Raw genomic sequence first — 16,400 nt, forward strand, 5'->3', positions numbered from 1 at the left:
ATAATTCCATCATTAGATGGAGTAATAAAATTCAAACATGTTTCGACTTGTTTGAATCATCTTCAGTGAAATAAGGGGGTTAAAGTAATTTACATAATACAAGCTAAAAATGGGCTAAAAACATAAAGAAGGAACAAATGAAAAACAAAAGAGGTGTGACGGAAATAAGAACAATACAATATACAATGTGTCCATCATTAGATGGAGCAATAAATAACTCATTGAGACAAATTCAGTGAAAAGAAGAGGTAAATATAAAACATAATTGAATCCAAAACGTGTGTTAAATCTAAGAAGAAAAGAAATGAAAACAAATGATACTGACGGAAACGAACAATAAGTGCTTATAGTGAGGTTGCGGATCTCTTAGTCTAAACATTTTTGCAGTTTGATAACAGTTCAAACAGGATGAAATCACTGTGTTGAAAATTTAGGTTGACAGTGTATTTTTGTAGAGTCACTATCACCATGAATGGCTAGGAGGGGAGCGAAAAAACTTAAGAAACCAAGTTTGAGAGGAGACAACATGCCTAGTGACTGTACAGTGCCCTGAGGGAAGTGCTGAAAACCTGTTTGGCAATACAATCGAAAAAATTAAAAAAGATAATCATCTAACTGTGGACATAATGTAAACGTTTTACAAGTACAAAGATTTGACGAAACTCATTCCATCTTCAATTAGAGCTGTCAAAACTCTGTCTCCTTCCAATTGTTGTGGCCACTCTCTGCTTTATGATTTCCTAGGATTCTATCAATCACTATTGAACTGCATTTAGGGCAGTCGCCCAGGTGGCAGACTTCCTATCTGTTCTTTCCCTAGCCTTTTCTTGAATGATTTCAAAGAAATTGAAAATTTATTGAACTTTTCCCTTGGTAAGTTATTCCAATCTCTAATTCCCCTTCCCATAAACAAATATTTGCCCCAATTTATCCTCTGGAATTCCAACTTTATCTTCATATTGTGGTCTTTCCTACTTTTAAAGACACCACTCAAACTTATTCGTTTACTAATGTCATTCCACGCCATCTCTTCACTGACAGCTCGGAACATACCACTTATGTAAAAATTTTCAAACAAATTTATTAAATAATTTGTTTGAAACTTTTTACACTCTGTACTCCAATACGGCTATCATAATGAGACTCATAACATGTAACATACCACTTATTACAAGTCGTCCATTTCATGACCGTATCGATGAGTATAATCAACCACCTAATCGATACTTTATTTTATGCCTCAGGCAAAATTGAATATAGTATCGATTAGGTGGTTCTTTATATTAACTTCTTGACATACCACTTAGTCGAGCAGCTTGTTTTCTTTCTCCTAAGTCTTCCCAGCCCAAACTTTGCCCGCTACTCTATTGTTGGAAATCACCCAGAACGAATCGAGCTGCTTTTCTTTCCGAATACGATGCTAAAATAGTCCCTTATGCAAGTTCACCACCAATTGCTTTTCTCTAGTATGGTATTTGCTCTAATTATCGCAATGACAGGCTGTTAACGCCAAGATCCATAGGAATGCCGTAGCCGTCCTTTCATGAGATACAATTTCTTTAAAAAGGATTTAGTGGGCAGTTGATCCAGGAAATCATTTCTTCAAGGAACGGATAATGCGGGTTGTTTACAACATGATATATTAGGATGCTCGCAGGACCATACAAGCTGAACGAATAATCCGGAAAAACGTAGTTTCTGGGAACGGATAATTGAGGTTCCTCTGTATTTGCAATTTGCTCTGTGGGGTCATTTAGTTCCATACCTCTTATCATTAAAAACTGAGTCTAACCATCATCACCTTCACCTCTCTCTTCTTCTCTTACTCTGTATGTCCAAGTCAATTATTCACCTAGGTAACCTTCCTCCTCCATTTGCCTCACTTGACTAAACCACTAAAGCTGGCTTATATGTACAGCTTCATCCATCAAGTTTATTCCAAACTTATCTTTTATCCCTCATTTTGAATACCCTCATGGCATTTTTCCCACCTGTTTGTACCAGTAATAATTTTTGCTGTTTTCACATCTGTTGCATTCAACTTATGAAAAAGATATCCTGAGACCACCTAACTTTCACTCCTGTACAGCGAAGTTGGTTTGAAAACAGACCGGTGTAAAGATAGTTTATCTGAGCGAGTTGCCTGCGTGGTTTGGGCCACTTAGCTGTGAGTTTGCATTTGGTAGAAGGTGTATTCGAACGCCACTGTCAACAGCTCTGAAGGTATTTTTCCATGGTTCTCCATGCTGGGGCTGTACCTGAATTAAGACCATGGTCATCTTCCTTTCCAGTCCTATCCTTTTGTTGCCTGAAGATGTGTTTGAGTTGGTGCAGCATTAAACGACTGATAAAAAATAATAATATTGGGCTACTTGATTCTCGCTGGTAGTTTCTTTATTTACTGTATTTGTTTTATTTGTAGAATCTTCTATGAGTTCTTTCAAGGAATCATTTTGATTTCAGGAACAGTGATGTGCTCATCCATGAAGCTACTGTTGAAGATGCTTTGATGGAGAAGGCTATAGAAACAGGCCACTCAACTCCTTCAATGGCTGCCAAGTTTGCACTGAGTATTGGAGTCAAACTTCTTGTTCTCAACCATGTCAGCCAGCGGTACAAATCATTGGAATCGGATGACGATGATGAGGTATGTTGGATAAGAATACTTCCACAGCTACAGCTATTTCTTTTCAGAGTTGGGAAGTATTGAATTATAATGAATACCTTTTTTAGTAATTTTTACTTTTAATCTTAATCTTTACAAAATGTAATTTTTACTTTTAATTTGCTTCTTGAAATAGAATGGTAATCATTGTACAGTGGAACCTTGTTTCTCTGTTTTTGGGGGGACCCCGGTAAAGAAAATGTAAGCTACGGGAAAACGGAAAATCTGGGAACGAATTAAAACCATCAACAATTTGGCTAAATATCACAATAATTAAATGCGAATAATCATAATTCAACAAACACCCCTGAAACAAAACAAACTACAGCCCTAATGGGCCTTGACCTACCAAGTGACCGCTGCTCAGCCCAAAAGTCTGCAGATTACATGGTCAGTGTGATGAATTCTCTCGGCTGTTATTCCTGGCTCTTTAGACCGGGATCGCCATCTCACCGTTAGATAGCTCCTCAATTAACGGTAATCACGTAAGCTGGTGGACGTAGAACTAGCCCTCATATCCAGGCAAAAATTCCTGATATGGCCGGGAATTGAACCCGGGGCTACGGGTGAGAGGCAGGCAAGCTAGACTGTGCGGCCGGCTTCAAACATTAATTACGTGAGTTACAAATCTCGGCACTTTACATTCACTTTTACCGGAGAAACTTTGTCAGTTTCCCTTGAAAACTTCTTTCATGTCAGCAACTTTGATCAGCCAAGCTCATTGAAATATCTAATAAATAACGCCAAGCCGAACAACAATCGATCGCAAGTATTTTTTAATTCTCTAATCTAATCAAATAAAGGACATCAGATACAAAAGCGTCCAACATTATGGCGAAATCCCTTTTTTTAATCTTCCATTGTAATTTGGTCACTGGTATATTGTTTGTAGTAAGTTTCTGGAAATCTTGTACCGAGTAAATTAGGCCTACATCGACTTTTAAAGGTTATGTTGAACTCGAGAATATGGTTTTGAATGTATCAATTCTAAGTTCTCCAATGCATTAAATATTCAATTCTGCCCATCACTAATCATAAGCAGATTGGAAAGAGGAAATAAAACCATCAAAACTCTAGAAATTTTGGTTTATTCGTGACCTAAAGCTCAGCTGGAAAGCGTGCTTGTTACACAAGCCAGTGCGAGTGGGAAATTATATGAACTTTTTAAATGTTATGCTGTGATACGAACTTTTTAAATGTTATGCTGTGTAAATAAAACAACCGGTGTTTTTATAAGGACATTTTAACATAAATACGTAAACGTAAAAATCTCCGTCGTATATTAGGACCAAACCAGTAATGACTTTATATATGTAAAGTGCAACATTTCTTCTGGTCTCGAGAACACAATCTATCCGATCACATTAAAATACAAGATTCGTGTTAGGAAGGAACAATTTTGATTCCTGTCTGAAAGCCCAGTGACTATATTATATAGTGCCCTGTGAGAGGTGCTGAAAACCTGTTCGGCAATACGAAGAAAAAAGTAAAAAATAAACTCTAACCCTGGACATAATGTAGATGTTTTATAAGTACGAACATTGGACGAAGCTCATTCTGTCTTCAAGTAGAGCTGTCAAAATATGCTCTGTCTCCTTCCAATTGTTGTGGCCACTCTGCTTTATGATTTCCGAGGATTCCCTAACCAATACCAGCTGAATATGATGCTAAGATGGTCCCTTAAGCAAGTTCACCGTCAGTGGCTTTCCCAGTACACTACTTGCTCTAATTATCGCAACGACAGGATGTTAACATCAAAATCCATGGGTATGTCATAGTTGTCCTTTCGTGAGATACTTTTTCTTGAAAAACGCTTGATCGAGGATTTAACGTTGATGGGACTGAAATTTCTGAAGGGTTGATCCGAGAAATCATTTCTTCGAGGAATGGATAACATGGTACAACATGATTTAATTAGGATGTTTGCGGGACCATATAATTTGAACGCATAATCCGGGGAAACGTAGTTTCCAGGAACGGATAATCGAGGTTCCACTGTAGTTACATTCTACTAATCAATATACATTACATGAAAGCGAAAACGGGAAAAAATTAAGTGATGATGAAGATAACCTTTTCAGTTGTACTAGAGCAGAAATATTAGCTTCACCAATACTGGATGAGGTAATTTGTTACCTCTCTAGTACTTCTATAAACATCAAACTTACCCTACAATATCCATCTCTGCTGGGGATGTTCTTAAAATTATACACAAGTATTCCTTCAAGTACCCCTGTAGAGCATCTTTTCAGCAAATGCAGAAATGTACTTTCCCCCAATAATTCGACGCTTAGTGATGAGAATTTTAAGAACCAATTATTTTGTAAATTAAATGACAAAATATTTTAAATTTTGGAAGTCACTAACTAAAAAGTTATTGGAAAAAAATTATTTTGTAACTTCCAAGATATCATGTTTAGTCTCACTTAGTGATGACAGTTACTTACTCAAAGTACTATGGAAGGGGAACTTACTGGAACACTGCTTTACGCCAAAGTACCTGGGAGTTATGCTGGATCGCACATTAACATATAAGAAACATTGCCAAAACCTGAAACAAAAGATAGCTGCCAGAAACAACATTCTACGAAAGTTATCAGGAACAAGTTGGGGAACACAACCACAAACAATTAGAACATCAGCTCTAGCTCTATGCTATTCTGCAGGAGAATATGCCTCCCCAGTTTGGTACAGGTCAGCTCATACGAAGCAGGTCGACATAGCTTTAAACGAAAGCTGCAGGATCATCACTGGATGTTTGAAACCTACACCCATTGAGAAGGTCCAACTTTTAGCTGGTATTGCTCCCGGTGAGATTCGTAGGGAGGTAGCAGCTAACAAAGAAAGGCTCCAGGCATCTTCTTTAGAAGCACATCCTCTCTATGGATACCAACCAGCCACACAGGGGCTAAAATCTAGGAAAAGTTTTCTCCGCACATCAGTCAACCTTGAGGGGAAAGCAGAGAATGCTAGAGTCACAATGTGGAAAGAAAGAATCCACCACCTTTCCAACTGGATAGAGCCAAAGGAAAGTCTTCCATGTGGACACCAGGAGAAGTGGACAGTATGGAAAGCCCTTAACAGACTCCGTACAGAAGTCGGCAGAACCAAAGTAAACTTGCGGAAGTGGGGCTTCTCAAGTGATTCATCACTTTGTGATTGCGGAGAGCAGCAGACGATCCAACATCTATGTCAGTGTGTTTTATGTCCTTCAATGTGCACTATGAAAGACTTGATTGCAGCCTCCCCCAACGCTATTGACGTCGCCCAATACTGGGCAAGCATCATCTAGCTCTTGAATATTGTTGCTCTATCTGTGATTGTATAATAGACTTGTATATTTGTATAGTAGAAATGTAGATGTTGCTTTTTGTTAAATATCTATAAGTTGATACTTCTGACACGAATAAAGAAAGAAAGAAGCTAAGAAACACAAATGAAGTACTGTAATATCTTTTTCCTTGCATACCTTGATATCATTCCAGCCATATACACTGACTGACAGAGCAAATGCAACACCAAGAAGGAGTGGTCAGAACTTTATGCCAATTGCAGGGTAGACTGACGTCACTGAGGTATGCTCATGATGTGAAATGCGCCGCTGTGCTGCGCACGTAGCGAACGATAAATGGGACACGGCGTTGGCGAATGGCCCACTTCGTACCGTGATTTCTCAGCCGACAGTCATTGTAGAACGTGTTGTCGTGTGCCACAGGACACGTGTATAGCTAAGAATGCCAGGCCGCCATCAACGGAGGCATTTCCAGCAGACAGACGACTTTACGAGGGGTATGGTGATCGGGCTGAGAAGGGCAGGTTGGTCGCTTCGTCAAATTGCAGCCGATACCCATAGGGATGTGTCCACCGTGCAGCGCCTGTGGCGAAGATGGTTGGCGCAGGGACATGTGGCACGTGCGAGGGGTCCAGGCGCAGCCCGAGTGACGTCAGCACGCGAGGATCGGCGCATCTGCCGCCAAGCGGTGGCAGCCCCGCATGCCACGTCAACTGCCATTCTTCAGCATGTGCAAGACACCCTGGCTGTTCCAATATCGACCAGAACAATTTCCCGTCAATTGGTTGAAGGAGGCCTGCACGCCCGGCGTCCGCTCAGAAGACTACCATTGACTCCACAGCATAGACGTGCACGCCTGGCATGGTGCCGGGCTAGAGCGACTTGGATGAGGGAATGGCGGAACGTCGTGTTCTCCGATGAGTCACGCTTCTGTTCTGTCAGTGATAGTCACCGCAGACGAGTGTGGCGTCGGCGTGGAGAAAGGTCAAATCCGGCAGTAACTGTGGAGTGCCCTACCGCTAGACAAAGCGGCATCATGGTTTGGGGTGCTATTGCGTATGATTCCACGTCACCTCTAGTGCGTATTCAAGGCACGTTAAATGCCCACCGCTACGTGCAGCATGTGCTGCGGCCGGTGGCACTCCCGTACCTTCAGGGGCTGCCCAATGCTCTGTTTCAGCAGGATAATGCCCGCCCACACACTGCTCGCATCTCCCAACAGGCTCTACGAGGTGTACAGATGCTTCCGTGGCCAGCGTACTCTCCGGATCTCTCACTAATCGAACACGTGTGGGATCTCATTGGACGCCGTTTGCAAACTCTGCCCCAGCCTCGTACGGACGACCAACTGTGGCAAATGGTTGACAGAGAATGGAGAACCATCCCTCAGGACACCATCCGCACTCTTATTGACTCTGTACCTCGACGTATTTCTGCGTGCATCGCCGCTCGCGGTGGTCCTACATCCTACTGAGTCGATGCCATGCGCATTGTGTAACCTGCATATCGGTTTGAAATAAACATCAATTATTCATCCGTGCCGTCTCTGTTTTTTCCCCAACTTTCATCCCTTTTGAACCACTCCTCCTTGGTGTTGCATTGTCACTGTCAGTCAGTGTACATAAAAAGTCAATAATTTCCTTAAGACTGGCATTCAGTAAAGTAATTGTAACCGAGCAAGTGGCTGCACGGTTTGAGTCACTTGTCACTTAGTTAACAGCTTGCATTCAGGAGATAGTGGGTTTGAACTCCACTGTTGGCAGCCCTGAAGATAGTTTTCTGTGGTTTCGCATTTTCACACCAGGTAAATGCTGGGGCTGTACTGTAATTAAGGCCACAGTTGCTTCCTTTCCAGTCATTGACCTTTGCTATCCCATTGTCACCGTACGACCTATTTGTGTTGGTGCGACGTAAAGTAATTGTAATTTTACTGATTTGTCGAAAAAGTAGTATTTAATTGAGGAAATTATTCAGGTAACTGTAATTCGGCCTGATACTTTTTTATTTTGTGTATTTTTTCATAACTGTTTCTATTACAATTTCACTTTTAATTACAATTACTGAACTTTATTCCTGGAAGTAGTTATTGTTTCAAGGGGCAAAGAAGATTATCATCCCCTCAGAAAATAATCTTTGTGCAATATATACTGTAACGATTCAAATCCCGTTACAAGGTGATATTATTATTATTATTATTATTATTATTATTATTATTATTATTATTATTATTATTATTATTATTATTATTATTATTATTATTATTTCATCTGTGATATTATTATTATTATTATTATTATTATTATTATTATTATTATTATTATTATTATTATTATGTCCGTATTATTATTTTATCTGTGAGATTACTATTATTGTATTATCATTCTTATTCAATTCAATTCTGCAATGCTTGTCGCTTGCGTGATTGTAGTTAAATGTATGCATATATACGTGTATGTAGATTAACACTAAATACATGTACAATAAAGAGTTGCTGTATGTCAGATGTGGATGTGACATTGATACATTGTGCAATATTGCTGGAGTAAATGCAGAGTCGTCGCTTCGTCATGGCTACGTCATCGTGAGCATTTAGCGATGCGCTCATGGTCTTGGAGTTTCCTAGGGAGCCCCGAGCTATTTCACCATTGTAGGTAACACCTGTCGCGAGGTGGGAGAAGATCATAATTATTTCTGGAGATTACGTAGGTGCGTCAACCAACGTCTATAAAAAGTGGCTGCATATTGTAGCAGCAGTCATTATTCTATTGGAAGGAGAGGCACAGTTGGCCATTAAGTGAACGAGATGGAGTGGCCTCAGTCAGTCAACGGGAGTCATTAGTTAAACGGAAGGTGAAGAGAGAAGAAGTGGATGGTGAACAGTGATGTTGTCATAGAAGGATACACTTGCAAAGAAGTCATACCATACAGACTTACAAAGAAGTCATATGATACGGAGAAGAAGCAGTCACATGGATACATCACCAAATTAGGCGTGACACATCTACAGTAAACACCATATCTAAGGAATACGTCGTAATTACACTCAAAGTGTTGAAGGTACATATTTCGTATAAATTGCTAAATGTCCGGTCAAGAAGAATTCATATTCATGCCTAGTTTCTTTCAGTTGCAATGTCATAATTTCATATTCTCATCTGTTTTATCACAACAAAACTTACTATTTTTTATATACAATTTCAAGAATATATTTTGTTCTATCAAATTAATCTTTCGTTTCATTTATACAGTAAAATTTCTTAACCTCAAATTTAATGGGGAAACCGAATGCCAATCTCCTTTTCCCAGAACTTATATGGTATGTTGTCAGAAGTAAGCTTATTACCCCACACCCTAGAGATAGTCAAGATTCTCACTCTATTATTGCTGCACTGAGTTGTAGCTGGCGCCCATCAAATAACGTATGTGTAAGTAAGCAGGTAAGAAGTAAGTGTGAGTACAAGGTCCAACGGTTGTGTATTTTATTTAATGAATATTAATTTTCTGATTTTTCAATTAAAATTCAGATTAGTATGTTTTCAAGTAAGTAAGCGAGTCACGAACAATTACAATACCTAAATATGACTATCAATGTATCTCCATCATTTTGTGTTATGAAAGGAACAGGTGTTTTGTTTTTTTTCTTTTCAGCTGTAATACTGTTGCTATATGTTTTCTCTTTCAGGTAGTTTATAAATTTATTTGCTCAAAGTTTGTTTTGGCAAACTGAAGAGCCTGACAGTTACAAATTAACTGAGTTGAAAACCGAAAAGAGATGGCTTCAGATATTACAACTCACTCGAACAAAGCATGTCGTGAGCCTGTGTAAGACCACTCGGTAGAAATGTTTATTACCTCCATTGGTCGAAGCGGATGGACGATGAGATCTCAATGATGCTAAAAGAGGCATAATTTTTGGTACCCACCTCTTCAATCATTCCATCTATGAGATTTCTAGCACCTGTCAGATACCATGATGAACATCGAGTGATATAGTGGAGAAATGGAATTACAGTAAAACCTTGATCATTTGAAGTGATCGGGACCAAAATATTGGACTTCAAATTACGTAACTTCGAATTAAATGAATTTTTGTGTAACAAAAAGTATTGAAAATATATAAGTTGGTGTAGTATTCGTGACTCGAACCCGGATACCTCTGATCACCAAGACGAATAGAGCAGAAATTGTAAGAAAGATAATAATTCCCAATTTTTTTTTCAGTATAGAATACAACAAGAATAAAAGGAAGCTGTAAAAATTGTGTATACGGTGCAGAGACTTATGTAATAATAAAGAAGTCCAAGGTTCATCAGTCTTAAAATGTGCATACCTAAATAGACTGGCCCGCTCTGCCTGAATGTTTAGAACACACCTATCCATTATTTTAATTACATTTTCATAAATACGAAACTATAAACTGAAACAACAAAACTCTTGTCGATCACCTGCTATCGGCACACAGGATGTGCGATTGTAGCGAATTCCATTACACAGTTGGAAACAATTCACAGGCATTGTCTACAATTACGAAAAGAATACAGTAATAAAATGTAGACGCAGCAAGAACTTTGAAATTGACAAGTTATGCATGGTTGACAGGCCAGAAATTGGGTTAAGTGCGCCACCAAATTGTTTCCGGTCTGTGGTGCTTTATACCTGATATTTACAAAGAAAAATAAATCCTGCAGTTATCTATGGTATGAAATCACTTGCATAACTATTGTAAGTTGATTATAATTCAGGATTCAATCATATTTACATTCCGATACAATGCAAACACGATATTCTATTTGACTTTGTTTGAAACTATCGATACCTCAATGTTCGAAACACACGAAAACGTATGAAAACTAAAAAAAACTACAAATGACACGATGGCCAATATAAAGTTATTCTATCATGGTAGCCAACATAGAAATGAAGTTCCAACAATAACGCATTTCAACATCTTCCTCGATAAGCAAACACTGAAAAACAGTGTCATTCTTTTCTGAAATACGAGTCATTGGTGCACTGCTTAAGAGCATTTCTGTAAGTTGTCAAAATAAAATCTTCTATTACATCCATTGCATTCACATTTTCTGGGGCATTGCTGGGAGAGATGATACTGTCCATAATCGATAAGGCTGTCATTGCATCTTATCCGGCAGGTGCGTGAGAAGAGATGCAGTTTCCGATGTTTCATCTACTTGCGATTCCATTGTAAACAAATTTAGACTATGAAACTTGAACAAAATTAACTCAGCGATTGTACTGTACGAGTAGCCTACCTCATGACAGTGATAAGGCTCGTTGACAATGTGATTTAAAAAAGTAACAAAGAAGCAGTAATATAAGCTTTAATTCCTGGAAAATTGAAGTAGATCCAACCTACTGTTCTGGCGCGTACGCGACAATGAGGGATACGTGACCGTCGTTCATTGTCGTTAATTGTCGTCTACAATGACTTTTTTTGTTAGCTGCTCTGCAGCAACCAGATTACAGTACTGATTTTGAAGAGCATAGTTTAGGGGTCTGATGAGAACTTCGATGACACGGTGCCGCCTGCAATTCATACTCCGTGAGCGAGCGGTTCGATCTCAACTCGAACCGCGACCTCACAATATTGAAGTGAAGTAGAAATAAGAATCATAGAGTCAAAAAAAGGGGAATATAACCTCAAGGTATCAAGGTAAAGTAATTATATGTGAAAATGAATTTGAAGCATATATTGGGAATTGTTAAGAAGATGCATTTCTGAACAGTAGAAACCACCCAGGCAATGGTGAAATATTTGGATAAACACGGATGTTTGTGACTCTGTTATCACAATGTATACATGGTCAAGGGGCAGATATGTGATGCTCAGAAACACACGTAACCAAGGGAAATTTCCGATGTTCATCCTTCTAGAACAGTTGAGATGATTTACAACTTCCTCAGGGAAGGGATATCGCTGACCAATAGGAACACGACAAATCAGAAGTACGTAGGGTTCAAAGTCTGCAGGGCATGGTAACAGGGTATACAAAAAATGACTTAAGAAGAGACACAATGAGGTAATCATCAGTAAGTAGTCAGGGGCAGGTCAGTCTTAGAAGTGGCAGTCAGAAGAAGTAGTTGCGAAGGAGCCTGGAGCAAGGGAAGCTCATACATACATACATACATACATACATACATACATACATACATACATACATACATATATTATCATTATAGACTGTTATGCCTTTCAGTGTTCAGTCTGCAAGCCTCTGTGAATTTACTAAACGTCGCCACAATCCTCGATTTGCAACTAGTGTTGTGGCCTCATTTAGTTCTATACCTCTTATCTTTAAATTGTTAGAAACCGAGTCTAACCATCGTCATCTTGGTCTACCTCTACTTCTCTTATCCTCCATAACAGAGTCCATTATTCTCCTAGGTAACCTATCCTCCTCCATTCGCCTCACATGACCCCACCACCGAAGCCGGTTTATGCGTTCAGCTTCATTCGTCGAGTTCATTCCTAAATTAGCCTTTATATCCTCATTCCGAGTACCCTCCTGCCATTGTTCCCACCTGTTTGTACCACCAATCATTCTTGCTACTTTCATGCCTGTTACTTCTAACTTATGAATAAGATATTCTGAGTCCACCCAGCTTTCGCTCCCGTATAGCAAAGTTGGTCTGAAAACAGACCGATGTAAAGATAGTTTCATCTGGGAGCTGACTTCCTTCTTACAGAATACTGTTGATCGCAACTGCGAGCTCACTGCATTAGCTTTACGGCACCTTGATTCAATCTCACTATATTACCATCCTGGGAGAACACACAACCTAAATACTTGAAATTATCGATCTGTTCTAGCTTTGTATCATCAATCTGACATTCAATTCTGTCGAATTTCTTACCTACTGACATCAATTTAGTCTTCGAGAGGCTAATTTTCATACCATACTCATTGCACCTATTTTCTAGTTCCAAGATATTAGACGGCAAGCTTTCGGCACAATCTGCCATTAAGACCAAGTCGTCACCATAGGCCAGACTGCTTACTACATTTCCACCCAACTGAATCCCTCCCCACCATTTTATACCCTTCAGCAGATGATCCATGTAAACTACGAACAACAAAGGTGAAAGATTGCAGCCTTGTCTAACCCCTGTAAGTACCCTGAACCAAGAACTCATTCTACCATCAATTCTCACTGAAGCCCAATTGTCAACATAAATGCCTTTGATTGCTTTTAATAATCTACCTTTAATTCCATAGTCCCCCAGTATAGCGAACATCTTTTCCCTCGGTACCCTGTCATATTCTTTCTCTAGATCTACGAAACATAAACACAATTGCCTATTCCTCTTGTAGCATTTTTCAGTTACCTGGTGCGTACTGAAAATCTGATCCTGACAGCCTCTCTGTGGTCTGAAACCACACTGGTTTTCATCCAAGTTCCTCTCAACGACTGATCGCACCCTCCCTTCCAAGATGCCAGTGAATACTTTGCCTGGTATACTAATCAATGAGATACCTCGATAGTTGTTGCAATCCTTCCTTTCCCTTGCTTATAGATAGGTGCAATTACTGCTTTTGTCCAATCTGAAGGTACCTTACCAACTCTCCATGCTAATTTCACTACTGTATGAAGCCATTTCATCCCTGCCTTTCCACTACACTTCACCATTTCAGGTCTAATTTCATCTATTCCTGCTGCTTTATGACAATGGAGTTTATTTACCATCCTTTCCACTTCCTCAAGCGTAATTTCACCAACATCATTTTCCTCCTCCCCATGAGCTTGGCTGTTCGCAACACCACCAGGATGATTTCCTTTTATGTTGCGAAGATGTTCAAAATATTCCCTCCACCTCTCCAGTGATCCCTGGGATCTATTATGAGTTCACCTGAATTACTCAAAACACTGTTCTTTTCCTTTTTCCCTCCCTTCCTAAGATTCTTTATTACTGTCCAGAAAGGTTTCCCTGCTGCTTGACCTAGCCTTTCCAGGTTATTACCAAAATCTTCCCACGACTTCTTTTTGTATTCAACAACTATTTGTTTCGCTCTGTTTCTTTCATCTACGTACAAATCCCTGTCTGCCTGGGTCCTTGTTTGGAGCCATTTCTGATAAGGCTGAGTGGGACGGTAATCCGGTCAAGTTGTGAATAGTTTCAAGTAAGAGCTCGGAGTCGGACTTACAGCGACTGGTAACCATTATTCTGGGACAGTCTGCGGGGAAATCATATACACTCAGGCAATAGAGCTTCTAAGTGGAGAATATCCCTAAGCAGACTAATAAAGTCTCCGGCATGAAGAGAATTCCTTAAGTAAGGATATACGTCCAGGGTACTGTAAGAGTAACTAGATAGAGAGTCAAGACTCATTTTAATTGCAGTGAGTAAAGACTCTACTTAAGGAAGTAGCTGTTAGGGACTCTGGTTGTTCATGACTGACAAATGAAAGTTTGTGGAGGAGTCCGGTTGATAGCTGCTACTCAAAACATAGTAGCTCAAGGGAAGCCACAGATTAGAGGTGAAGAGCATCCCTACCTAAGACTCGAGCGGGAGCACGAACTGTACGAGATTGAATCGGTTTGAGAGGAGGTTACCACGTAAGCAGTAGTTTCCCGTACAGCCTTTGAGGCAATACTAAGGGAGTCACAAGGAACAGTAATACTTAGACAGCATAGAACTGCATCCTCTTTGGTACTGGTGAGGGAAAACCAGTGAACCAGCGAGTGCTAGTGTGCGAGAGTGATAGTAAAGTATCAAGAATGAAGACGTTGTACAAGACATCAGTCTCCTGGAAGATAAGTATCAACCAGTATTAAGAAGCATTAATAGGGAACCAAAGACTTCTTAGCTAGTAAAGCAACTGTATAGATTAGGAAGTTCTCTAAACTCACGATCAAACCATTAACCTCAGAAAGCTGTATATAACTGTAAATCTTTGTTTAGTGCATTTACTAGTGTTTCAATATAGTAGATATTGGCATTAAGCCACCTTAAACTTGTGTTGTTATTGAAGAGTTTCGAGTGCATTAGAACCCATTATAGTCCCCAGCCTGAAGTATTTGTAGAATACGACACCGTATTTTGAATTAACTGATTGAAAAAACACAAGAAGGCCGATATTTGAATTCGGGGAATGGCATTTACTTTGAATTAAGGGAATTTTAAATTTCCACCTCGACTAAGGATTCGAAACAATTAACAACTCAGCATGTTTGATTTAAATGCCTGGTCATCTCTATGCTGTGAGAGGAGTTCTAAGCCCGGTAATTAAATTTTCTCAGATTCATATAGGGCTTTGTTTAAAGAAGCGTAACTTCAGTACTATTTTATGGATTTGAATAATATTTTCACATACATATTAAAAAAACTATACTTTTAGAAAATATGATGCAGTCTTACCTTGAATCATATATTAACAATGATATGTACATTACCATTTAGTGCACTGTCACTGTTATCTGGTTTTGAACCAACGACTTCACTCAGATCACCATATGAATCTAACAAATTTCTGTCAGAATCACTCAACTGTTCATCCTGTATTTCCCCACGTGATAATCCGCACTTGCTTGTGGAAGCCATCTCCACTCACGACTGAGCGAATGCCAGACAGTAGGTGATTAGGAAATAGATCAAGGGAAAAAATGTCTCAAGAGATCCGTGAGAAGATAGAATTTATACTTAAGTTAACAGTCAGGCTCTTCTCCAAAAGGAAAAGAAAGGTATAATGCAAGAAGGGTACATAGTAGTCATTCGATAGCAGACAAAACTAATGTACAGGTTGCATCAGGTGGCAGAAATAAACATTCCTTGGAATATTGCCTGAATTTCAGTGAACAAAACAAGGGATCAAGATCTATCATTCAAAAGCTCAAACCTTCCACTTCAAGGAAAAATGAGTTAAAATATAAAGAAGCTTTGATTGTAACCGCTAGATGGTAGTCTAGTGTACGTATGTACCATGCAAGCTGGGCTTGTTATTCCACCGCATGTGATGCTCACTGCATGATGAGCACTGGTCGGCATTTCATGCTGACAGGTTATCTCATAGAAACTGTCATTGCCTTCGACATGCGGTGAAGTCAAATGGCAGCTTTTTTAGAATTAGAACATGACTTTCAGTTGGCATCTGGAAGTGATGCCAGTATTTGTGCCATGTTTTGAGAGGAGTTTGCACTTGGATTTCGTGTACCTGGCTCAGTCCTGTGGTATTTGAAGGCGCTCAAATATTTCAGTCCTGTGTTCGTAGTGTAATGGTTATAGCGTCCGCCATGCCAACTTGCTATGGGCTGGTGATGTCACGGTATTGGCCCACCCGCTTACTCTTCGACTATGCCAATCACGAACAAGACTTCGGTGTTAGATCGGCCTCCCTCTCACTTCCACCCATGGTGGTGTGACATAGGACTATGGAAATCGCGAGACAATTAACCTGGAGTTTTCCATCTCGCAGGGTTCCTAGATAC

At 39.6% G+C, this 16,400-nt stretch overlaps 1 protein-coding gene across 1 annotated transcript in view; it reads left to right on the forward strand.

The window, feature by feature from the left end:
• LOC136858032 (zinc phosphodiesterase ELAC protein 1) overlaps positions 1 to 16,400 on the forward strand; it is a 120,435-nt gene that overhangs the window by 95,604 nt on the left and 8,431 nt on the right. Inside the window, exon 7 of the mRNA XM_067137247.2 lies at positions 2,464 to 2,647. Coding sequence (XP_066993348.1) covers positions 2,464 to 2,647 — 184 coding nt within the window. The remainder of the gene's footprint in view (positions 1 to 2,463; positions 2,648 to 16,400) is intronic.

The sequence above is a fragment of the Anabrus simplex genome, chromosome 1, assembly GCF_040414725.1.
Source record: "Anabrus simplex isolate iqAnaSimp1 chromosome 1, ASM4041472v1, whole genome shotgun sequence".
NCBI lineage: Eukaryota > Metazoa > Arthropoda > Insecta > Orthoptera > Tettigoniidae > Anabrus > Anabrus simplex.